The sequence below is a fragment of the Nerophis lumbriciformis genome, linkage group LG01 (genome assembly GCF_033978685.3).
Source record: "Nerophis lumbriciformis linkage group LG01, RoL_Nlum_v2.1, whole genome shotgun sequence".
In the NCBI taxonomy this organism is placed as follows: domain Eukaryota; kingdom Metazoa; phylum Chordata; class Actinopteri; order Syngnathiformes; family Syngnathidae; genus Nerophis; species Nerophis lumbriciformis.
In genome coordinates this window covers 63449236-63477117 of record NC_084548.2, presented here as the reverse complement: position 1 = coordinate 63477117, position 27882 = coordinate 63449236, and the positions used below count along the sequence as shown (strand labels likewise).

The window sequence follows — 27882 nt, the reverse complement described above, 5'->3', positions numbered from 1 at the left end:
TATTGATCATAATAAGTGATTGATGACATGACAGTTATGACTTACACATCCCAGGCCGTGATGGAGGGATCCGATCTAGAAGGAAACAATAAAACTGTGTCATGAATTCTGTCCCAAGTCTTCAACGTTGTGCAGCACAAAACAAAAAGTGAAAGTAAAATTGGGAAACACAAACATGTGTCATAATAATTCACACTTTTGACATGAACACACATTTTTAGTTCCTCACACTGAACATTACAACATGAATCAAACAATATGAATTATGGAGTAAATCTGTTACCTCTTGGAACGTACCTGCCCTGACCACACATGACTAATGTGAATTAAGGAAAATGATTACCTGACCGAGTCTGCTTCAAATATGTCAGTGACTTAAATAGGACCAACAATGTTACTTATGGTTGCTTTAAATACAAACTACAATGTTACTTATGGTTTCTTTAATTACAAACTACAATGTTACGTATGGTTTCTTTAAATACATACTACAATGCTACTTATGGTTTCTCTAAATACAAACTACAATGTTACTTATGGTTTCTTTAAATACAAACAACAATGTTACTTATAGTTTCTTTAAATACGGACTACAAAGTTACTGACAGTCTCTTTGAATATGTACTACAAAGTTACTGATAGTTTCTTTAAATATAGACTACAATGTTACTGATAGTTTATTTAAATATGGACAACAATGTTAATGATAGTTTATTTAAATATAGAATACAATGTTACTGATAGTTTCTTTAAATATGGACTACAATGTTACTGATAGGTTCTTTACATATATATTACAATGTTACTGATAGTTTATTTAAATATGGACTACAATGTTACTGATAGGTTCTTTACATATATATTACAATGTTACTGATAGTTTATTTAAATATAGACTACAATGTCACTGATTGTTTCTTTAAATATATACTACAATGTTACTGATAGTTTCTTTAAATATGGACTACAATGTTACTGATAGTTTCTTTACATATATATTACAATTTTACTGATAGTTTCTTTAAAAATAGACTACAATGTCACTAATTGTTTCTTTAAATATAGACTACAATATTACTGATTGTTTCTTTAAATATAGACTACAATGTTACTGATAGTTTCTTTACATATATATATTACAATTTTACTGATAGTTTCTTTAAAAATAGACTACAATGTCACTAATTGTTTCTTTAAATATAGACTACAATATTACTAATTGTTTCTTTAAATATAGACTACAATTTTACTGATAGTTTCTTTAAAAATAGACTACAATGTCACTAATTGTTTCTTTGAATATAGACTACAATATTACTGATTGTTTCTTTAAATATAGACTACAATATTACTGATTGTTTCTTTAAATATAGACTACAATATTACTGATTGTTTCTTTAAATATAGACTACAATGTCACTGATTGTTTCTTTAAATATAGACTACAATGATACTGATAGTTTATTTAAATATGGACAACAATGTTACTGATAGTTTCTTTAAATATATAGACTACAATGATACTGATAGTTTATTTAAATATGGACAACAATGATACTGATAGTTTATTTAAATATGGACTACAATGTTACTGATAGTTTCTTTGAATATAGACTACAATGTCAGTAATTGTTTCTTTAAATATAGACTACAATGTTACTGATAGTTTATTTAAATATAGACTACAATGTCAGTAATTGTTTCTTTAAATATAGACTACAATGTTACTGATAGTTTATTTAAATATATACTACTATGTTACTGATAGTTTCTTTAAATATGGACTACAATGTTACTGATTGTTTCTTTAAATATAGACTACAATGTCACGATTGTTTCTTTAAATATAGACTACAATGTCACTGATTGTTTCTTTAAATGTAGAATACAATGTTACTGATAGTTTCTTTAAATATGGACTACAATGTTACTGATAGTTTATTTACATATATATTACAATGTTACTGATAGTTTAAAAAAAAAAATACTACAACGTTACTGATAGTTTCTTTAAATATAGACTACAATGTCACTGATTGTTTCTTTAAATATATACTACAATGATACTGATTGTTTCTTTAAATATAGACTACAATGTTACTGATTGTTTCTTTAAATATAGACTACAATGTCACTGATTGTTTATTTACATATATATTACAATGTTACTGATAGTTTCTTTAAATATAGACTACAATGCTACTGATAGTTTATTTAAATATATACTACTATGTTACTGATAGTTTATTTAAATATATACTACTATGTTACTGATAGTTTCTTTAAATATGGACTACAATGTTACTGATTGTTTCTTTAAATATAGACTACAATGTCACGATTGTTTCTTTAAATATAGACTACAATGTCACTGATTGTTTCTTTAAATATAGAATACAATGTTACTGATAGTTTCTTTAAATATGGACTACAATGTTACTGATAGTTTATTTACATATATATTACAATGTTACTGATAGTTAAAAAAAAAAAATACTACAACGTTACTGATAGTTTCTTTAAATATAGACTACAATGTCACTGATTGTTTCTTTAAATATATACTACAATGATACTGATTGTTTCTTTAAATATAGACTACAATGTTACTGATTGTTTCTTTAAATATAGACTACAATGTCACTGATTGTTTCTTTAAATATAGACTACAATGTCACTGATTGTTTATTTACATATATATTACAATGTTACTGATAGTTTCTTTAAATATAGACTACAATGCTACTGATAGTTTCTTTAAATATAGACTACAATGCTACTGATAGTTTCTTTAAATATATACTACAATGTCACTGATTGTTTCTTTAAATATATACTACAATGTTACTGATTGTTTCTTTAAATATAGACTACAATGTTACTGATTGTTTCTTTAAATATAGACTACAATGTCACTGATTGTTTATTTACATATATATTACAATGTTACTGATAGTTTCTTTAAATATAGACTACAATGCTACTGATAGTTTCTTTAAATATAGACTACAATGCTACTGATAGTTTCTTTAAATATAGACTACAATGCTACTGATAGTTTCTTTAAATATATACTACAATGTCACTGATTGTTTCTTTAAATATATACTACAATGTTACTGATTGTTTCTTTAAATATAGACTACAATGTCACTGATTGTTTATTTACATATATATTACAATGTTACTGATAGTTTCTTTAAATATAGACTACAATGCTACTGATAGTTTCTTTAAATATATACTACAATGTCACTGATTGTTTCTTTAAATATATACTACAATGTTACTGATTGTTTCTTTAAATATAGACTACAATGTTACTGATTGTTTCTTTAAATATAGACTACAATGTCACTGATTGTTTATTTACATATATATTACAATGTTACTGATAGTTTCTTTAAATATAGACTACAATGCTACTGATAGTTTCTTTAAATATAGACCACAATGCTACTGATAGTTTCTTTAAATATAGACTACAATGCTACTGATAGTTTCTTTAAATATATACTACAATGTCACTGATTGTTTCTTTAAATATATACTACAATGTTACTGATTGTTTCTTTAAATATAGACTACAATGTCACTGATTGTTTATTTACATATATATTACAATGTTACTGATAGTTTCTTTAAATATAGACTACAATGCTACTGATAGTTTCTTTAAATATATACTATCGATGTTACTTACGGGTTTCTTTCCCACAATGAGCTTCTCCACCTTCTGAACTTGAGACACGTGGTCTTCATTGGTCTTCAGCTCCCGTTTCCGGATCCTCTCGTAGATTCCAACCAGAGTCTCCCTGGGAATATCTTCCCCATCGTCCACACCTGCCACACACACACACAGGACCAGGCAGGACCACCTTGCAATCACGTCATCTTTGAAACCAAACGAGAGCTTGAGACAAATCATGTTCAACGGGAAAGTATTCACCACGTACTTTTGGAGTACTCACTTCTACTCTGCGCTTTGATTGGTTGTTGACAAGAACTACTTGTGTCAAGTACTTGTCCAAGTAGTACTAACCTCGTAAGTTCTTGATGAAGTCCTCCAGCTTCATCTTCCTCTCGGGCTTGACGTTGGGACTGTACATGTCGGTGTTGAGCAGGATGATGGCGAAGGCCAGGATGAAGATGGTGTCGGGGTTACGGAACTGACGCACCACTGTCGGGTTGCAGATGCAGTACCGCTGGCTGCAGACGTAGTACAACACATACTACGTCATACAGTACTACACATACTACGTCATATAGTACAACACATACTACGTCATATAGTACTACACATACTACGTCATATAGTACAACACATACTACGTCATATAGTACAACACATGGTACGCCATATAGTACTACACATACTACGTCATATAGTACAACACATACTACGTCATATAGTACTACACATACTACGTGATATAGTACAATACATACTACGTCATATAGTACTACACATACTACGTCATATAGTACAACACATACTACGTCATATAGTACTACACATACTACGTCATATAGTACTACACATACTACGTCATATAGTACTACACATCCTACGTCATATAGTACAACACATACTACGTCATATAGTACAACACATACTACGTCATATAGTACAACACATACTACGTCATATAGTACAACACATACTATGCCATATAGTACAACACATACTACGTCATATAGTACAACACATACTACGTCATATAGTACTACACATACTACGTCATATAGTACTACACATCCTACGTCATATAGTACAACACATACTACGTCATATAGTACAACACATACTACGTCATATAGTACAACACATACTACGTCATATAGTACAACACATACTATGCCATATAGTACAACACATACTACGTCATATAGTACAACACATACTACGTCATATAGTACTACACATACTACATCATATAGTACAACACATACTACGTCATATAGTACAACACATACTATGCCATATAGTACAACACATACTACGTCATATAGTACAACACATACTATGCCATATAGTACAACACATACTACGTCATATAGCACAACACATACTACGTCTTATAGTACAACACATACTACATCATATAGTACAACACATACTACGTCATATAGCATATAGTACAACACATACTACGTCATATAGTACTACACATACTACGTCATATAGTACAACACATACTACGTCATATAGCACAACACATACTACGTCTTATAGTACAACACATACTACATCATATAGTACAACACATACTACGTCATATAGTACAACACATACTACGTCATATAGCATATAGTACAACACATACTACGTCATATAGTACTACACATACTACGTCATATAGTACAACACATACTACGTCATATAGTACAACACATACTACGTCAACACATAGTACATGATATAGTACAACACATAGTACATGATATAGTACAACACAGTTAATGGTATAGTAAAACACATACTACGTGACATAGTAAAACACATAGTACATGATATAGTACAACACATAGTTAATGATATAGTACAACACATACTACCTGACGCAGTACAACACATACGGCGTGATATAGCATTACACATACTACGTGACGTAGTACAACACATGGTATGTGATATAGTACTACACATAGTACATGATACAGTACAACACATAGTACATGATTCAGTACAACACATGGTACATGACACAGTACTACACATACTACATGATATAGTCAGAGGTGGGTAGAGTAGCCAGAAATTGTACTCAAGTAAGAGTACTGTTACTTTAGAGATTAATTACTCAAGTAAAAGTAAGGAGTAGTCACCCAAATATTTACTTGAGTAAAAGTAAAAAGTATGTTGTAAAAAAACTACTCAAGTACTGAGTAACTGATGAGTAACATACACACACATATCATATATATATATATACACACACACACATATATACAGTGTTGGGACTAACGCGTTACAAAGTAAGTATCGGCGGTAACTAGTAATCTAACGCGTTATTTTTTATATTCAGTAACTCCGTTACCGTTACTACATGATGCGTTACTGCGTTATTTTGCGTTATTTTTTATGTAGTATCGGCTAGAAACTGAGAAGATCTGAGTGTTGCAGCACTGCTGAAGAGGCGACAAAAAAGAGGCGCGCCGCGCGCTGTCTGTGTGTACGTGTGTGTGTGTGCGTGTGTGTGTGAGTGTGTGTGTGTGGGAGGGGGCGTGTCTGTGTCTACTATCAAGACGTCATGGCGAACCCCGAAGCCGAGTTTCTTAAAATGGAGATATTTTCAGTACGTTTCTTTTATCGACCACAAAGAAAAGAACATTTTAGTTGAATGTAAGTTTCAAATATGCTGAAACAGCGACAAAAACAACATGCTTCGACGAAGCTAGTAAAGAGACACACACTTCACCTCCAACAGCGGCTGGATTTTAATGAGGCACTGCACACTGAAGGTACACACACTCTGTCAATTCTCTTATATACTCTTTCATTTTAAACTTTTAGAGTGTTTGATTATCACATCACTCTAAATGTTTAGACTATAAAGTTCACAAACCTAAAGAGGGATACTAGTGGGCCAGGCTAATATTTCCTTTTCTCTAAACTAAGTGGGGAAATGTGTAGAGTGTTCTGGGCTTCAGACATGATTTTATTTCAGAATTCCTTGAGAAAACGCCTGGTTAGGCTTTATGTATGTAGTGTGTGCCTTTCTTGGTTTACAGCTATGTTGTTATTATGCTGTTTGTTACTTATGTATGTTAAGTTGCAGCTATTTAAAATAGTTTTGTCAATTTGTTCTGGTCTGAAACAAATTGGCCCTTTGAAACATATCTTTGTCTTTGTGTGTTGTATGTAGACCACATTGCTTAGCAGAGTTGAGTGATGCAAATGCATGTCAAGTTGATCAACAGATTGTATTATTCTCCAGTGCAATAACAGTACTAAAATTAAGGCTAAAAGGGCATTAAATGGGGCCTTAAAAAAATAAAAAATAAATATATAAGTAACTAAATAGTTACTTTTCACAGTAACGCATTACTTTTTGGTTTAAGTAACTGAGTTAGTAACTGAGTTACTTTTGAAATAAAGTAACTAGTAACTGTAACTAGTTACTGGTTTTCAGTAACTAACCCAACACTGCATATATACATATATATATATATATATATATATACACACACACACACACACATATATATATATATATATATATACATACATTGATTTTTGTTTACATGTTAATAGTGTTTTAATGAATATACATGCATGTTTAACACATATAGATTCCTTTCTTTCATGAAGACAAGAATATAAGTTGGTGTATTACCTGATTCTGATGACTTGCATTGATTGGGATCAGACAATAGTGATGACAAACGTCCACGTTTTCAAATGGAGGAGAAAAAAAGTTCCTCCTTTCTGTCTAATACCACATGAAAGTGGTTGGTTTTTGGCATCTTATTTGTCCAGCTTCCATATTCGTTTTTATACACTTTACAAGAAATACATTGGCGGCAAACTCCGTAGCTTGCTAGCTTGTTTGCGCAGGCTTTCGGAGACTCTTATTTTGAAAGCGCAGGCGCGATGGAGCGGCACTTTTATTGTGAAGACAGGAACTGTGCAGTCAGTCTTTAGGCTTTTGACGGGGTGTACGGTTGAAATAAAAAATGGTCTTTTTTCCTTCACACTTTTGATTGATTGATTGGAACTTGTATTAGTAGATTGCACAGTACAGTACTTATTTTGTACAATTGACCACTAAATGGTAACACCCCAATAAGTTTTTCAACTTGTTTAAGTCAGGTCATGTGACCCCTGGCTCTGTTTGATTGGTCCAACGTCACCAGTGACTGCTTCTGATTGGTGGAACGAAGTGAAACGTCACCAGTAAGGCAGGCACTTTGAAGGTCTGTCTGACAGACCAAAACAAACAAAGCGTGCATTAACAGATCGATAAAAATTAGTAGCGAGTAGCGAGCTGAATGTAGATAAAAGTAGCGGAGTAAAAGTAGCGTTTCTTCTCTATAAATATACTCAAGTAAAAGTAAAAGTATGTTGCATTAAAACTACTCTTAGAAGTACAATTTATCCCAAAAGTTACTCAAGTAGATGTAACGGAGTAAATGTAGCGCGTTACTACCCACCTCTGGATATAGTACTACACATAGTATGTGATATAGTACTACACATAGTACGTGATATAGTACAACACATAGTACATGATACAGTACAACACATAGTACATGATATCGTACTACACATAGTATGTGATATAGTACAACACATAGTACATGATTTAGTACATGATACAGTACAACACATAATACATGATACAGTACAACACATAGTACATGATATAGAACAACACATACTACATGATATAGTACAACACATAGTACATGATATAGTACAACACGTAGTACATGATATAGTACTACACATACTACGTGACATAGTGCAACACGTAGTACATGATATAGTACTACACATACTACGTGACATAGTGCAACACATGGTACATGTTATAGTACAACACGGAATACATGATGTAGTACATGACAGCCCACATGACGTAGTAAAACACATAGTAAATTATATTGTACAACACATAGTACATGATGTAGTACAACACATAGTACATGATATTGTACAACACATAGTACATGATATAGTACAACACATAGTACATGATATAGCACATGACAGGACACATGACGTAGTAAAACACATAGTACATGATATTGTACAACACATAGTACATGATATAGTACAACACATAGTACATGATACAGTACAACACATACTACATGACACAGTACTACACATAGTACATGATATAGTACAACACATACTACATGATATAGAACAACACATACTACATGATATTGTACAACACATAGTACATGATATAGTACAACACATAGTACATGATATAGTACAACAAACTGTCTTTTGTTTACTTTTGTTTGATGTTGTTTACTTTGTGTGTCTGTTGTGTACCTGAAAGCTTCAATAAGTCGCTCCACCTTCTGAGCTTCTCCTTGCACACGAATGTGATTCTGAAACTTCCTGAGGGCCTCGTCCAACTCCATGCTCTGGAAGTCCATCTCATCCACCACACAACTGCACACACACACACACACACACACACACACACACACACACACACACACACACACACACACACACACACACACACACACCATATAATATTAATGTTATATCATATAATAATAATTATAACAATAACACATAATACCATATAATAATAATGTTACATCATGTATTAGTAGTATCATATATGATTCAATAGTAGTATTCCATCATATCATATAGTATAATATCATATATTAATACCATCATATTATATAATAATTTCATCATAAAATGACAGTATTATTTGATCAAAGTGTAACATAATATAAAGTTAAAAGTTAAAGTTAAAGTACCAATGATTGTCACACACACACTAGGTGTGGCGAAATTATTCTCTGCATTTGACCCATCACCCTTGATCACCCCCTGGGAGGTGAGGGGAGCAGTGGGCAGCAGCGGTGGCTGCGCCCGGGAATCATTTTGGTGATTTAACCCCCAATTCCAACCCTTGATGCTGAGTGCCAAGCAGGGAGGTAATGGGTCCCATTTTTATAGTCTTTGGTATGACTCGGCCGGGATTTGAACTCCCAACCTACCGATCTCAGGACGGACACTCTAACCACTAGGCCACTGAGTATTAATAGTATCAGCTAAGAACATATAAGTATTAAACAATATATGCTAAAAACTATATACCAATAATGTATCATAATAGTAATAGTTTGTTACTCAATAACAATATCACACACAAGTAAACATCAGGCAAGCAGTGCTGCACAGTGTTTACTTGTGTGTGATATCATGTGCGATACAAGTAGTCCTGGATAATGTTTACTTGTGTGGTATCATGTGCGATACAAGCAGCCCTGCAGTGTTTACTTGTGTGTGATATCATGTGTGATACGAGCAGTCCTGCAGTGTAATTACTTTTGTGTAATATCATGTGCGATACAAGCAGTCCTGCAGTGTGTTTACTTTTGTGTGATATCATGTGCGATACAAAGAGTCATGCAGTGTGTTTACTTGTGTGTGATATCATGTGCGATACAAGCAGTCCTGCAGTGTTTACGTATGTGTGATATCATGTGCGATACAACCAGTGCTGCACAGTGTTTACTTGTGTGATGTCATGTGCGATACAAGCAGTCCTGCAGTGTGTTTATGTGTGTGTGTGTGATAGCATGTGCAATACAAGCGGTTTTGCGGCGTGTGTACTTGTGTGTGATATCATGTGCAATACAAAAAGTCCTGCAGTGTGTTTACTTGTGTGTGATATCATGTGCAATACAAGCAGTACTGCAGCGCGTTTATTTTTGTATGATATCATGTGCGATACAAGCAGTTCTGCAGATAGTTTACATGTGTGTGATATCATGCGCGATACAAGCAATCCTGCAGTGTGTTTATGTATGTGTGATATCATGTGCGATACAACCAGTGCTGCACAGTGTTTACTTGTGTGTGATGTCATGTGCGATACAAGCAGTCCTGCAATGTGTTTACGTGTGTGTGATATCATGTGCGATACAAGCGGTCTCGCGGCGTGTGTGCTTGTGTGTGATATCATGTGCAATACAAGCAGTCCTGCAGTGTGTTTACTTGTGTGTGATATCATGTGCGATACAAGCAGTCCTGCAGCGTGTTTACTTTTGTGTGATATCATGTGCGATACAAGCAGTCCTGCAGCGTGTTTACTTTTGTGTGATATCATGTGCGATACAAGCAGTCCTGCAGTGTGTTTACCCGTGTGTGATATCATGTGTAATACAAGCAGCCCTGCAGCGTGTTTACTTTTGTGTGATATCATGTGTGATACAAGCTGTCCTGCAGTGTGTTTACTCGTGTGTGATATCATGTGCAATACAAGCAGTCTTGCAGAGAGTTTACGTGTGTGTGATATCATGGGAGATACAAGCAGTCCTGCAGCGTTTTTACTTGTGTGTGATATCATGTGCGATACAAGCAGTCTTGCGGCGTGCATACTTGTGTGGGATATCATGTGTGATACAAGCAGTCCTGCAGTGTGTTTACTTGTGTGTGATATCATGTGCATTACAAGCAGTCCTGCAGCGTGTTTATTTTTGTATGATATCATGTGCGATACAAGCAGTTCTGCAGATAGTTTACATGTGTGTGATATCATGCGCGATACAAGCAATCCTGCAGTGTGTTTACGTATGTGTGATATCATGTGCGATACAACCAGTGCTGCAAAGTGTTTACTTGTGTGTGATGTCATGTGCGATACAAGCAGTCCTGCATTGTGTTTACGTGTGTGTGATATAATGTGCGATACAAGCGGTCTTGCGGCGTGTGTACTTGTGTGTGACATCATGTGCAATACAAGCAGTCCTGCAGCGTGTTCACTTTTGTGTGATATAATGTGCAATAAGCAGTCCTGCAGTGTGTTTACTTGTGTGTGATATCATGTGCAATACAAGCAGTCCTGCAGCGTGTTTACTTTTGTGTGATATCATGTGCGATACAAGCAATCCTGCAGCATGTTTACTTTTGTGTGATATCATGTGCGATACAAGCAGTCCTGCAGTGTGTTTACCCGTGTGTGATATCATGTGCAATACAAGCAGTCCTGCAGCGTGTTTACTTTTTGTGATATCATGTGTGATACAAACTGTCCTGCAGTGTGTTTACTCGTGTGTGATATCATGTGCAATACAAGCAGTCCTGCAGAGAGTTTATGTGTGTGTGATATCATGGGAGATACAAGCAGTCCTGCAGCGTTTTTACTTGTGTGTGATATCATGTGCGATACAAGCAGTCCTGCAGTGTGTTTATTTGTGTGTGATATCATGTGCGATACAAGCAGTCCTGCAGCGTGTTTACTTTTGTGTGATATCATGTGCAATACAAGCTGTCCTGCAGTGTGTTTACTCGTGGGTGATATCATGTGCGATACAAGAAATCCTGCAGTGTGTTTACTTGTGTGTGATATCATGTGCGATACAAGCAGTCCTGCACAGTGTTTACTTGTGTGTGATATCATGTGCGATACAAGCAGTCCTGCAGATAGTTTACGTGTGTGTGATATCATGCGCGATACAAGCCATCCTGCAATGTGTTTACGTATGTGTGATATCATGTGCGATACAACCAGTGCTGCACAGTGTTTACTTGTGTGTGATGTCATGTGCGATACAAGCAGTCCTGCAGTGTGTTTACGTGTGTGTGATAGCATGTGCGATACAAGCAGTACTGAAGAGAGCTTACGTGTGTGTAATATAATGTACGATACAAGCAGTCCTGCAGAGTGTTTACGCATGTGTGATATCATGTGCGATACAAGCAGTCCTGCAGAGAGTTTACGTGTGTGTGATATCATGTGCGATACAAGCAGTCCTGCAGCGTTTTTACTTGCGTGTGATATCATGTGCGATACAAGCAGTCCTGCAGTGTGTTTACTTTTGTGTGATATCATGTGTGATACAAGCAGTCCTACAGATAGTTTACGTGTGTGTGATATCATGTGCAATACAAGCAGTCCTGCAGCGTGTTTACTTTTTGTGATATCATGTGTGATACAAGCAGTCCTGCAGTGTGTTTACGTGTGTGTGATATCATGGGAGATACAAGCATTCCTGCAGCGTGTTTACTTGTGTGTGATATCCTGTGCGTTACAAGCAGTCCTTTGGCGTGTTTACTTGCATGTGATGATATCATGTGGAATACAAGCAGTCCTGCAGCAGGTTTTTTTTGTGTGATATCATGTGCGATACAAGCAGTCCTGCAGATAGTTTGCGTGTGTGTGAGATCATGTGCGATACAATCAGTGTTTACGTGTGTGTGATATCATGTGTGATACAATCAGTGTTTAAGTGTGTGATATCAAGGGCGATACAAGCAGTCCTGCAGTGTGTTTACTTGTGTGTGATATCATGTGTGATACAAGCAGTCCTGCAGATAGTTTACGTGTGTGTGATATCATGTGCGATACAAGCAATCCTGCAGTGTGTTTAAAGTATGTGTGATATCATGTGCGATACAAGCAATCCTGCAGTGTGTTTACGTATGTGTGATATCATGTGCGATACAACCATTCCTGCAGCGTGTTTACTTTTGTGTGGTGTCATGTGCGATACAATCAGTGTTTACGTGTGTGTGATATCATGTGCGATACAACCGGTGTCTACGTGCGTGTGATATCGCGGACAGTAAAAAAGTAGGACTCGACGTGGAGAAGTTTTCGACTCACTCCAAGACGTCTCGGTTGAATTGCTTCTGTCGGTTCCCGAGGAACTCTCCGATCATTTGCCTGCTCAGACCTTTCCTCTGAAGCAAGAAGTGAGCGACACCGACTGGCGTGTCGGGGATGAATCCTCGCTCGGTCAAGTACTGGATGCCCTTTTCCGGTTTCCTGATGAAAGTACACACCATCATGTACAAGTACTGCAGGGATGTATTGCAGTACAGTGTTGTGTTTCTTGGAAGCCCTTTTTTAATTTCCTCCGTCATCCACAATCTTTATGTGAGACAAAACAAGTCTTCTCCTTTCTGTGCATACTAAATAGTGAAAAGCTGCTAGCAAGAGGTGGCTAATAAAAGGATTCTCTAGAGTCCTCTAAAAAACCCGCAACAACGATTTATTAACATGCATTTTGTTGTAGGTGCTAACACCGAGGAACTACTTTCCTGGCGTAGTGACACGTGGCCTTGCTCACACTGCACCTTCACCACTAGCGAGTAGTCAGCTACTAAACCAACGCTAGGAAGCATTTTTTAATTTTTTTTATTGAGGAGTAGTGAAGATTAGTCTGAATTTAGCAGCTGAAGGAGAGCACGAGTGCTGAAAGATACAACCATCCCATCACGAGAGCGGAAATTGTAAGTCGCTGTTTGATGTCGCGCTACATGTTAACACTCCAAGGCCGTCACCAAGTCTGACCTTAATACACAAAGAGCTATTTTTGTTGTTGTTGACAGAAATAATGCTTCAAATAAGCAAAAAACTGTACATTTCTCACAGGAACAAACACTAGAACCCAGACCCACTGTAAAACTGAAGGTTTTAGGTGAAGTGAATTATATTTCTTTAGCGCTTTTCTCTAGTGACTCAAACCCAATATCTAAGTTACATTTAAACCAGTGTGGGTGGCACTGGGAGCGGGTGGGTAAAGTGTCTTGCCCAAGGACACAACGGCAGTGACTAGGATGGCGGAAGCAGGGATCGAACCTGCAACCTTAAAGTTGCTGGCACGGCCGCTCTACCAACCGAGCTATACCGATCCCATGACTCCTTGTTAACTGCCTATCAGGTTTTGACTATTTAGTGGCACAGAAAGGGCAAAGCCTCCGTAAGGATTGTGGATGATGCAGTTCTAGCGGATCCAGGTCTTACTTGTTGAAGAGGTTGAGGCCGATCCGGTAGTGTCTCTTGCGGATGACGTCGTTGCTGAAGATGGGCGAGTCCCAGCTGTTGCGCGTCTCCTTGTGGTACGTCTGCTTGCTGAGGGTCTGCTCCCTCAGGCTGTCCCTGGACGAGGACTCGGAGCTGCAGTTGATGGTGTCGTTGGAGTTGGACGTGCTGTTGATGCTGTCGTTGTCCCCGTCGGAAAAGTCTGACTCCGACTTGCTCTGCCGGTTGGCCGAGCCGTTGATGGCCAGGTGGCTCTCCAGCTGCCGGTGGCGGTGGCGGAGCGGCGCGTCCTCGTCGCGGGATGGCGCCCGCGGCGGAGGTCCATGGGAGATGTGTTTGGGACTGGCTTGGGACGACGTGACCATGTGGCCGTGGGATTCGTACACGGGCGGCCGTTTGACCGAGCTCCGGTCCGACCGATCGCTGAGCTCGGCGGAACTGTCGCTGGGAGGTTCTATGGTCAGCAGAGGAAGGTGGTCCATCCTCAGGCGCTGCTCTTGGCACTCCAGAGACGGGGTACTGCGGCAGCTAGTGTCCGTGTCGCGACCCTCGTCTTTGGAGTCCATAGGCCAGTAGTCCTGGGACAAGCGCAGGTCCGATTCCGTGGCCGGGGGCTGCTCCCCCGACCTGGACAGAGCGATTGGAGGCGACATGTCGTCCTCGTCGATGAAGAGAGTGACATCGCTGTAAGACGCCATGGTGTCATCGTGAAGGTGTCCGCCTGCCCGGCGTTGGGATTTGACCTGATAGGAGAGCTCCCTGCCCGCCTCAGAGTCGGGGCCTTCGTCCCCTTGAAGGCTGCGGCAGTTCAGGGCGTCGTCGATGGACTCCGCCAAAGACTTGACCTGCCTGGAGAAGGCGTCCTCCAGTTCTGTGATGGCGTCCGTGAGATCCCCCTGTGGCGGCGGGTGAGACGCCATGTTGGCCTGCTGATGGAGCTGAAGGTCTCCACATTCCGACTGCATCATGGCGCCGTCCTCCGTCATGGACACCTGCCTGCCTTCGAAGTAGGAACTGTGCACCTTCTCGGCGCCCTCAAAGGACAGCTGCATCCTCATGTTGGACAGAACGATGCGTCTGGACATGCGGTTCTCAGACATGGAGCTCCTGAGGCGTTCAAAGTTCTTGTTCATCTGGTACTGGCGGAAAGCCGTCTGGATGGTGCGAGCCGCATGTCGAGTTATGAACCGCCCGCCGTACTTGCGCTCCAGCATCTCCACCTGGACCAAGGACAACAAAGGTGGCAACTAGATGCTTTCTCAGGTGTGGCGCTAGCTTGCGTACGTACCTGCTTGTCCTGCAGGTCGGCAGAGAGCTCGTAGCTCTCCGACAGCGAGCGAGATCGCTTGATGGCCTCCTCCTCCGCCTGCTTCCGCAGGATGGACTGCGAGTGCTGGAGCTTCGGCCGGCGAGGTCTCTGAGGCCCGGGTGGAACGCCGTGGCTGTACAGGGAACCGTCCAAGCGCTCTGGACCGATGGCCGACCCGTGGGTCACCGGACCCTGGCCGTAGCCTGCTGCTGCGTCCAGTGAAGAAGAACCGCCTTCATTGGACCGACCGTCTCCTTCCACACTGCCGACACAAAGCAGACAGGTTTAAAAATACATATTTTGTTGCACAGGAAGGTAGAACTTCGCAAATCAATCCCACTTCATTTATATAACCCTTAATAACAATTATTGTGCTCCCATCTCCTGGCAATCATGCAAAATCACAGTTTGAGCAACAGGCTCAATATATATATATATATATATATATATATATATATATATATATATATATATATATATATATATATATATATATATATATATATATGTGTATAGTGTGGAAGACATTCAACTTGACTAAATAAAGGCGGTCGAGATGGGATTGTTTAGACATTCAACTTGACTAAATGGAGGAAGTACAACAAATAAAGGCGGTCGAGATGGGATCGCTTACTGTGGAAGACATTCAACTTGACTATATGGAGGAAGTACAACAAATAAAAGCGGTCGAGATGGGATCGTTAAGACATTCAACTTGACTAAGTGGAGGAAGTACAACAAATAAAAGCGGTCGAGATGGGATCGTTTAGACATTCAACTTGACTAAATGGAGGAAGTACAACAAATAAAAGCGGTCGAGTTGGGATCGTTTAGACATTCAACTTGACTAAATGGAGGAAGTACAACAAAAAAAAGCGGTCGATATAGGATCGTTTAGTGTGGAAGACATTCAACTTGACTAAATGGAGGAAGTACAACAAATAAAGGCGGTCAAGATGGGATTGTTTCGACATTCAACTTGACTAAATGGAGGAAGTACAACAAATAAAGGCAGTCAAGATGGAATCGTTTAGACATTCAACTTGACTAAATGGAGGAAGTACAACAAATTAAAGCAGTCGAGATGGGATCGTTTAATGTGGAAGACATTCAACTTGACTTAATGGAGGAAGTACAACAAATAAAGGCGGTCAAGATGGGATTGTTTCGACATTCAACTTGACTAAATGGAGGAAGTACAACAAATAAAGGCAGTCAAGATGGAATCGTTTAGACATTCAACTTGACTAAATGGAGGAAGTACAACAAATAAAGGCAGTCAAGATGGAATCGTTTAGACATTCAACTTGACTAAATGGAGGAAGTACAACAAATAAAGGCAGTCAAGATGGAATCGTTTAGACATTCAACTTGACTAAATGGAGGAAGTACAACAAATTAAAGCTGTCGAGATGGGATCGTTTAATGTGGAAGACATTCAACTTGACTGAATGGAGGAAGTACAACAAATAAAGGCGGTCAAGATGGGATTGTTTCGACATTCAACTTGACTAAATGGATGAAGTACAACAAATAAAGGCAGTCAAGATGGAATCGTTTAGACATTCAACTTGACTAAATGGAGGAAGTACAACAAATAAAAGCGGTCGAGATAGGATCGTTTAGTATGGAAGACATTGAACTTGACGAAATGGAGGACGTACAACAAATAAAAGCGGTCGAGATAGGATCGTTTAGTGTGGAAGACATTCAACTCGACTGAATGGAGGAAGTACAACAAATAAAGGCATTCAAGATGGAATCGTTTAGACATTCAACTTGACTAAATGGAGGAAGTACAACAAATTAAAGCTGTCGAGATGGGATCGTTTAATGTGGAAGACATTCAACTTGACTGAATGGAGGAAGTACAACAAATAAAGGCGGTCAAGATGGGATTGTTTCGACATTCAACTTGACTAAATGGAGGAAGTACAACAAATAAAGGCAGTCAAGATGGAATCGTTTAGACATTCAACTTGACTAAATGGAGGAAGTACAACAAATAAAAGCGGTCGAGATAGGATCGTTTAGTATGGAAGACATTGAACTTGACTAAATGGAGGAAGTACAACAAATAAAAGCGGTCGAGATAGGATCGTTTAGTGTGGAAGACATTCAACTTGACTGAATGGAGGAAGTACAACAAATAAAGGCGGTCGAGATGGGATTGTTTCGACATTCAACTTGACTAAATGGAGGAAGTACAACAAATAAAGGCGGTCAAGATGGGATTGTTTCGACATTCAACTTGACTAAATGGAGGAAGTACAACAAATAAAAGCGGTCGAGATGGCATCGTTTAGTGTGGAAGACATTCAACTTGACTAAATGGAGGAAGTATAACAAATAAAGGCGGTCGAGATGGGATTGTTTAAACATTCAACTTGACTAAATGGAGGAAGTACAACAAATAAAGGCAGTCAAGATGGAATCGTTTAGACATTCAACTTGACTAAATGGAGGAAGTACAACAAATTAAAGCCGTCGAGATGGGATCGTTTAATGTGGAAGACATTCAACTTGACTTAATGGAGGAAGTACAACAAATAAAGGCGGTCAAGATGGGATTGTTTCGACATTCAACTTGACTAAATGGAGGAAGTACAACAAATAAAGGCAGTCAAGACGGAATCGTTTAGACATTCAACTTGACTAAATGGAGGAAGTACAACAAATACAAGCGGTCGAGATAGGATCGTTTAGTATGGAAGACATTGAACTTGACGAAATGGAGGACGTACAACAAATAAAAGCGGTCGAGATAGGATCGTTTAGTGTGGAAGACATTCAACTCGACTGAATGGAGGAAGTACAACAAATAAAGGCAGTCAAGATGGAATCGTTTAGACATTCAACTTGACTAAATGGAGGAAGTACAACAAATTAAAGCTGTCGAGATGGGATTGTTTAGACATTCAACTTGACTAAATGGAGGAAGTACAACAAATAAAGGCGGTCAAGATGGGATTGTTTCGACATTCAACTTGACTAAATGGAGGAAGTACAACAAATAAAGGCAGTCAAGATGGAATCGTTTAGACATTCAACTTGACTAAATGGAGGAAGTACAACAAATAAAAGCGGTCGAGATAGGATCGTTTAGTATGGAAGACATTGAACTTGACGAAATGGAGGACGTACAACAAATAAAAGCGGTCGAGATAGGATCGTTTAGCGTGGAAGACATTCAACTCGACTGAATGGAGGAAGTACAACAAATAAAGGCAGTCAAGATAGAATCGTTTAGACATTCAACTTGACTAAATGGAGGAAGTACAACAAATTAAAGCTGTCGAGATGGGATCGTTTAATGTGGAAGACATTCAACTTGACTGAATGGAGGAAGTACAACAAATAAAGGCGGTCAAGATGGGATTGTTTCGACATTCAACTTGACTAAATGGAGGAAGTACAACAAATAAAGGCAGTCAAGATGGAATCGTTTAGACATTCAACTTGACTAAATGGAGGAAGTACAACAAATAAAAGCGGTCGAGACAGGATCGTTTAGTATGGAAGACATTGAACTTGACTAAATGGAGGAAGTACAACAAATAAAAGCGGTCGAGATAGGATCGTTTAGTGTGGAAGACATTCAACTTGACTGAATGGAGGAAGTACAACAAATAAAGGTGGTCAAGATGGGATTGTTTCGACATTCAACTTGACTAAATGGAGGAAGTACAACAAATAAAAGCGGTCGAGATGGCATCGTTTAGTGTGGAAGACATTCAACTTGACTAAATGGAGGAAGTACAACAAATAAAGGCGGTCAAGATGGGATTGTTTCGACATTCAACTTGACTAAATGGAGGAAGTACAACAAATAAAGGCAGTCAAGATGGAATCGTTTAGACATTCAACTTGACTAAATGGAGGAAGTACAACAAATTAAAGCCGTCGAGATGGGATCGTTTAATGTGGAAGACATTCAACTTGACTTAATGGAGGAAGTACAACAAATAAAGGCGGTCAAGATGGGATTGTTTCGACATTCAACTTGACTAAATGGAGGAAGTACAACAAATAAAGGCAGTCAAGATGGAATCGTTTAGACATTCAACTTGACTAAATGGAGAAAATACAACAAATAAAAGCGGTCGAGATGGGATTGTTTAGACATTCAACTTGACTAAATGGAGGAAGTACAACAAATAAAGGCGGTCGAGATGGGATCGCTTACTGTGGAAGACATTCAACTTGACTATATGGAGGAAGTACAACAAATAAAAGCGGTCGAGATGGGATCGTTAAGACATTCAACTTGACTAAATGGAGGAAGTACAACAAATAAAAGCGGTCGAGATGGGATCGTTTAGACATTCAACTTGACTAAATGGAGGAAGTACAACAAATAAAAGCGGTCGAGTTGGGATCGTTTAGACATTCAACTTGACTAAATGGAGGAAGTACAACAAAAAAAGCGGTCGATATAGGATCGTTTAGTGTGGAAGACATTCAACTTGACTAAATGGAGGAAGTACAACAAATAAAGGCGGTCAAGATGGGATTGTTTCGACATTCAACTTGACTAAATGGAGGAAGTACAACAAATAAAGGCAGTCAAGATGGAATCGTTTAGACATTCAACTTGACTAAATGGAGGAAGTACAACAAATTAAAGCCGTCGAGATGGGATCGTTTAATGTGGAAGACATTCAACTTGACTTAATGGAGGAAGTACAACAAATAAAGGCGGTCAAGATGGGATTGTTTCGACATTCAACTTGACTAAATGGAGGAAGTACAACAAATAAAGGCAGTCAAGATGGAATCGTTTAGACATTCAACTTGACTAAATGGAGGAAGTACAACAAATAAAAGCGGTCGAGATAGGATCGTTTAGTATGGAAGACATTGAACTTGACGAAATGGAGGACGTACAACAAATAAAAGCGGTCGAGATAGGATCGTTTAGTGTGGAAGACATTCAACTCGACTGAATGGAGGAAGTACAACAAATAAAGGCAGTCAAGATGGCATCGTTTAGACATTCAACTTGACTAAATGGAGGAAGTACAACAAATTAAAGCTGTCGAGATGGGATCGTTTAATGTGGAAGACATTCAACTTGACTGAATGGAGGAAGTACAACAAATAAAGGCGGTCAAGATGGGATTGTTTCGACATTCAACTTGACTAAATGGAGGAAGTACAACAAATAAAGGCAGTCAAGATGGAATCGTTTAGACATTCAACTTGACTAAATGGAGGAAGTACAACAAATAAAAGCGGTCAAGATAGGATCGTTTAGTATGGAAGACATTGAACTTGACTAAATGGAGGAAGTACAACAAATAAAAGCGGTCGAGATAGGATCGTTTAGTGTGGAAGACATTCAACTTGACTGAATGGAGGAAGTACAACAAATAAAGGTGGTCAAGATGGGATTGTTTCAACATTCAACTTGACTAAATGGAGGAAGTACAACAAATAAAAGCGGTCGAGATGGCATCGTTTAGTGTGGAAGACATTCAACTTGACTAAATGGAGGAAGTATAACAAATAAAGGCGGTCGAGATGGGATTGTTTAAACATTCAACTTGACTAAATGGAGGAAGTACAACAAATAAAGGCAGTCAAGATGGAATCGTTTAGACATTAAACTTGACTAAATGGAGGAAGTACAACAAATTAAAGCCGTCGAGATGGGATCGTTTAATGTGGAAGACATTCAACTTGACTTAATGGAGGAAGTACAACAAATAAAGGCGGTCAAGATGGGATTGTTTCGACATTCAACTTGACTAAATGGAGGAAGTACAACAAATAAAGGCAGTCAAGACGGAATCGTTTAGACATTCAACTTGACTAAATGGAGGAAGTACAACAAATACAAGCGGTCGAGATAGGATCGTTTAGTATGGAAGACATTGAACTTGACGAAATGGAGGACGTACAACAAATAAAAGCGGTCGAGATAGGATCGTTTAGTGTGGAAGACATTCAACTCGACTGAATGGAGGAAGTACAACAAATAAAGGCAGTCAAGATGGAATCGTTTAGACATTCAACTTGACTAAATGGAGGAAGTACAACAAATTAAAGCTGTCGAGATGGGATTGTTTAGACATTCAACTTGACTAAATGGAGGAAGTACAACAAATAAAGGCGGTCAAGATGGGATTGTTTCGACATTCAACTTGACTAAATGGAGGAAGTACAACAAATAAAGGCAGTCAAGATGGAATCGTTTAGACATTCAACTTGACTAAATGGAGGAAGTACAACAAATAAAAGCGGTCGAGATAGGATCGTTTAGTATGGAAGACATTGAACTTGACTAAATGGAGGGAGTACAACAAATAAAAGCGGTCGAGATAGGATCGTTTAGTGTGGAAGACATTCAACTTGACTGAATGGAGGAAGTACAACAAATAAAGGTGGTCAAGATGGGATTGTTTCGACATTCAACTTGACTAAATGGAGGAAGTACAACAAATAAAGGTGGTCAAGATGGGATTGTTTCGACATTCAACTTGACTAAATGGAGGAAGTACAACAAATAAAAGCGGTCGAGATGGCATCGTTTAGTGTGGAAGACATTCAACTTGACTAAATGGAGGAAGTACAACAAATAAAGGCGGTCGAGATGGGATTGTTTAAACATTCAATTTGACTAAATGGAGGAAGTACAACAAATAAAAGCGGTCGAGATGGGATTGTTTAGACATTCAACTTGACTAAATGGAGGAAGTACAACAAATAAAAGCGGTCGGGATAGGATCGATTAGTGTGGAAGACATTCAACTTGACTAAATGGAGGAAGTACAACAAATAAAGGCAGTCAAGATGGAATCGTTTAGACATTAAACTTGACTGAATGGAGGAAGTACAACAAATAAAGGCAGTCAAGATGGAATCGTATTGACATTCAACTAGACTAAATGGAGGAAGTACAACAAATAAAAGCGGTCGAGATGGGATCGTTTACTGTGGAAAACATTCAACTTGACTAAATGGAGGAAGTACAACAAATAAAAGCGGTCGAGATGGGATTGTTTGGACATTCAACTTGACTAAATGGAGGAAGTACAATAAATAAAGGCAGTCGAGATGGAATTGTTTCGACATTCAACTTGACTAAATGGAGGAAGTACAACAAATAAAAGCGGTCGAGATAGGATCGATTAGTGTGGAAGACATTCAACTTGACTAAATGGAGGGAGTACAACAAATAAAGGCGGTCAAGATGGAATCGTATTGACATTCAACTTGACTAAATGGAGGAAGTACAACAAATAAAAGCGGTCGAGATGGAATTGTTTAGACATTAAACTTGACTGAATGGAGGAAGTACAACAAATAAAAGCGGTCGAGATGGGATCGTTTAGACATTGAACTTGACTAAATAGAGGAAGTACAACAAATAAAAGCGGTCGAGATAGGATTGTTTAGTATGGAAGACATTGAACTTGACTAAATGGAGGAAGTACAACAAATAAAAGCGGTCGAGATAGGATTGTTTAGTATGGAAGACATTGAACTTGACTAAATGGAGGAAGTACAACAAATAAAAGCGGTCGAGATGGGATCGTTTAGACATTCAACTTGACTAAATGGAGGAAGTACAACAAATAAAAGCGGTCGAGATAGGATTGTTTAGTATGGAAGACATTGAACTTGACTAAATGGAGGAAGTACAACAAATAAAAGCGGTCGAGATAGGATCGTTTAGTGTGGAAGACATTCAACTTGACTAAATGGAGGAAGTACAACAAAAAAAGGCGGTCAAGATGGGATTGTTTCGACATTCAACTTGACTAAATGGAGGAAATACAACAAATAAAAGCGGTCGAGATGGAATTGTTTAGACATTAAACTTGACTGAATGGAGGAAGTACAACAAATAAAGGCAGTCAAGATGGAATCGTTTAGACATTCAACTTGACTAAATGGAGGAAGTACAACAAATAAAAGCGGTCGAGATGGGATCGTTTAGACATTGAACTTGACTAAATGGAGGAAGTACAACAAATAAAAGCGGTCGAGATAAGATTGTTTAGTATGGAAGACATTGAACTTGACTAAATGGAGGAAGTACAACAAATAAAAGCGGTCGAGATAGGATTGTTTAGTATGGAAGACATTGAACTTGACTAAATGGAGGAAGTACAACAAATAAAAGCGGTCGAGATGGGATCGTTTAGACATTCAACTTGACTAAATGGAGGAAGTACAACAAATAAAAGTGGTCGAGATAGGATTGTTTAGTATGGAAGACATTGAACTTGACTAAATGGAGGAAGTACAACAAATAAAAGCGGTCGAGATAGGATCGTTTAGTGTGGAAGACATTCAACTTGACTAAATGGAGGAAGTACAACAAAAAAAAGGCGGTCAAGATGGGATTGTTTCGACATTCAACTTGACTAAATGGAGGAAGTACAACAAATAAAGGCAGTCAAGATGGAATCGTTTAGACATTCAACTTGACTAAATGGAGGAAGTACAACAAATAAAAGCGATCAAGGTGGGATCGTTTAGTGTGGAAGACATTTAACTTGACTAAATGGAGGAAGTACAACAAATAAAAGCGGTTGAGATGGGATCGTTTAGTATAGAAGACATTCAACTTGACCAAATGGAGGAAGTACAACAAATACAAGCGGTTGAGATGGGATCGTTTAGACCTTCAACTTGACCAAATGGAGGAAGTACACAGTTTGTGTGTGTGGACCTACGGAAGGATCGTTACCTTCACCACAGGAGAACTACACCTATATAACATCTCCTCAACACTATGACTCAAATATTATTCTGTCGCGTTCCGACAAAAATATTTTTTTTTGTCTCATAAGAGATGTGGGCAGTCAAAGCTAAAAAAATATAATAATCATCAATGACCATGACATTTATATCTGAGCAACAATCTAAACAACCTTTTCATTCACGGCGCAAAAAAACTAACAGTAACCAGTAGTCAGATTCTTTATGAATAAAGATAACTGACACTGCGCAAGTTGTGACCTAAGAAGTAATCGACAAAATCATCTCCTCTTCTTCAAGATGTCAACTGATTGGGAGAATTAGGAAGCGTCAACAACGTCAGACGAGTAAACAACGTCAGAAGAGTAAACAACTTAGGAAGAGTAAACAAGCGGTTACTCACTGACTCTGACAACAAGGCTGTTTATTGCGAAAAGACTTTCGCTTTTCTAGAAAATGCCAACTTTTCCTCCATATTTTGTCCACCATTCTTTAGTCTGGTCCAGCCAGGTCCAGAGTACAAGCGCTACTGCAGGAAGCAGCCTGTCTGCCACCTAAAGGACCAATCAGTGACTCCTGGGAGCCGCGTCATGTTTGCCACAGCGACGTCGTCTCAAAGTCCAATTTGGGACAGACGAGCTAAGCAAACACAACTTCCTAGAAACACTTGTGAATGGATGAATATGATGTATAAACATATGCAAATGTATGATAATATTGTACAAACATATGTAAATGTATGATTATAATGTATAAACATATGTACATTTATGAATATAAATGTGCACATCTACTGACTTAGGCTGAATACAAAGTAAAGAAATTAAAAATGTGCATGAAAGATGTACATTACACTAAACAACATAATGTGCAGCATTAACTTAACATACTGTACAACATAATGCACATCCCACTGTACAACATACTGTACATCACACTGTACAACACATTGTGTAACATACTATACAACATATTGTACAACATATCTGTGCAACATACTGTACAACATATTGTACAATACACTGTACATCATACTGTACATCACTACACAACGTAATGTGCAACATACTGTACATCACACTGTACATCATACTGTGCAACATACTGTATGACATACTGCACAACATGCTGTGCAACATACTGTAAATTACACTGTACAACATACTGTACAATACACTGTACATCACACTGTACAACATACTGTACATCACACTGTACAACATACTGTGAAACACACTGTACATCATACTGTGCATCAAACCGTACAACATACTCTACATTACACTGTACAACACACTGTGCAACATACTGTACAACATACTCTACATTACACTGTACAACACACTGTGCAACATACTGTACAACATACTCTACATTACACTGTACAACACACTGTGCAACATACTGTACAACATACTGTACAACATGCTCTACATTTCACTGTACAACATACTGTGCAACATACTGTACAACGTACTGTACATCATGCTGTACAACATACTGTGCAGCAAACTGTACATCAAACGGTGCAACATACTGTATATCACACTGTACAACAAACTATGCAACATACTGTACATCACACTGTACAATGAACTGTACATCACACTGTACAACATACTGTACATCAAACTGTACAAAATACTGCACAACACACTGTGCAACATACTGTACAACATAGTGTACATCACACTGTACAAAATACTGAGCAACATACTGTACATCAAACTGTACAGCAAACTGTATATCACACTGTGCAACATACTGTGCAGCAAACTGTACATCAAACTGTGCAACATACTGTATATCACACTGTACAACAAACTATGCAACATACTGTACAACATACTGTACATCACACTGTACAAAACAATGTGCAACATACTGTACATCACACTGTACAACATACTGTGAAACATACTGTACATCACACTGTGCAACATACTGTACATCACACTGTAAATCACACTATACAATGTACTGTACAACATACTGTACATCACACTGTACAACATACTGTGCAACATAATGTACAACATATTGTACATCACACTGTGCAACATACTGTACAACATATTGTACATCACAATGTACAACATACTGTACATCAATCAATCAACAAATCAATGTTTATTTATATAGCCCTAAATCACAAGTGTCTCAAAGGGCTGCACAAGCCACAACGACATCCTCGGTACAAAGCCCACTATACAACATACTGTACAACATATTGTACATCACACTGTACAACATACTGTGCAACATACTGTACAACATATTGTACATCACACTGTACAACATACTGTGCAACATACTGTACAACATGTTGTACATCACACTGTACAACATACTATACAACATATTGTACATCACACTGTACAACATACTATATAACATATTGCACATCACACTGTACAACATACTATACAACATATTGTACATCACACTGTACAACATACTATACAACATATTGTACATCACACTTTACAACATACTGTGCAACATATTGTACATCACACTGTACAACATACTGTACATCAATCAATCAACAAATCAATGTTTATTTATATAGCCCTAAATCACAAGTGTCTCAAAGGGCTGCACAAGCCACAACGACATCCTCGGTACAAAGCCCACTATACAACATACTGTACAACATATTGTACATCACACTGTACAACATACTGTGCAACATACTGTACAACATATTGTACATCACACTGTACAACATACTGTGCAACATACTGTACAAAATGTTGTACATCACACTGTACAACATACTATATAACATATTGTACATCACACTGTACAACATACTGTACAACATATTGTACATCACACTGTACAACATACTATATAACATATTGTACATCACACTGTACAACATACTGTACAACATATTGCACATCACACTGTACAACATACTATACAACATATTGTACATCACACTGTACAACATATTGTACATCACACTGTACAACATACTGTGCAACATATTGTACATCACACTGTACATCACACTGTACAACATACTGTACAACATATTGTACATCACACTGTGCAATATACTGTACAACATATTGTACATCACACTATACAACATACTGTACATCAATCAATCATCAATCAATGTTTATTTATATAGCCCTAAATCACAAGTGTCTCAAAGGGCTGCACAAGCCACAACGACATCCTCGGTACAAAGCCCACTATACAACATACTGTACAACATATTGTACATCACACTGTACAACATACTATACAACATATTGTACATCACACTGTACAACATACTATACAACATATTGTACATCACACTGTACAACATACTGTGCAACATATTGTACATCACACTGTACATCACACTGTACAACATACTGT

At 37.9% G+C, this 27882-nt stretch overlaps 1 protein-coding gene across 12 annotated transcripts in view; it reads right to left on the bottom strand.

Moving 5' to 3' along the window:
- Positions 1-27882, bottom strand: part of LOC133570883 (IQ motif and SEC7 domain-containing protein 1-like) — a 236352-nt gene that overhangs the window by 39187 nt on the left and 169283 nt on the right. For 11 of the 12 annotated variants that reach the window (XM_061923749.1, XM_061923766.1, XM_061923741.1 and 8 more), the window contains 7 exons: positions 15769-16051; positions 14463-15700; positions 13320-13481; positions 9014-9136; positions 4043-4209; positions 3704-3843; positions 46-75 (listed from right to left, as the gene is read on the bottom strand). In XM_061923749.1, coding sequence (XP_061779733.1) covers positions 46-75; positions 3704-3843; positions 4043-4209; positions 9014-9136; positions 13320-13481; positions 14463-15700; positions 15769-16051 — 2143 coding nt within the window. Of the gene's footprint in view, positions 1-45; positions 76-3703; positions 3844-4042; positions 4210-9013; positions 9137-13319; positions 13482-14462; positions 15701-15768; positions 16052-24904; positions 25010-27882 lie in introns of those variants that run through there. The other variant, XM_061923695.1, reaches the window with a different exon arrangement.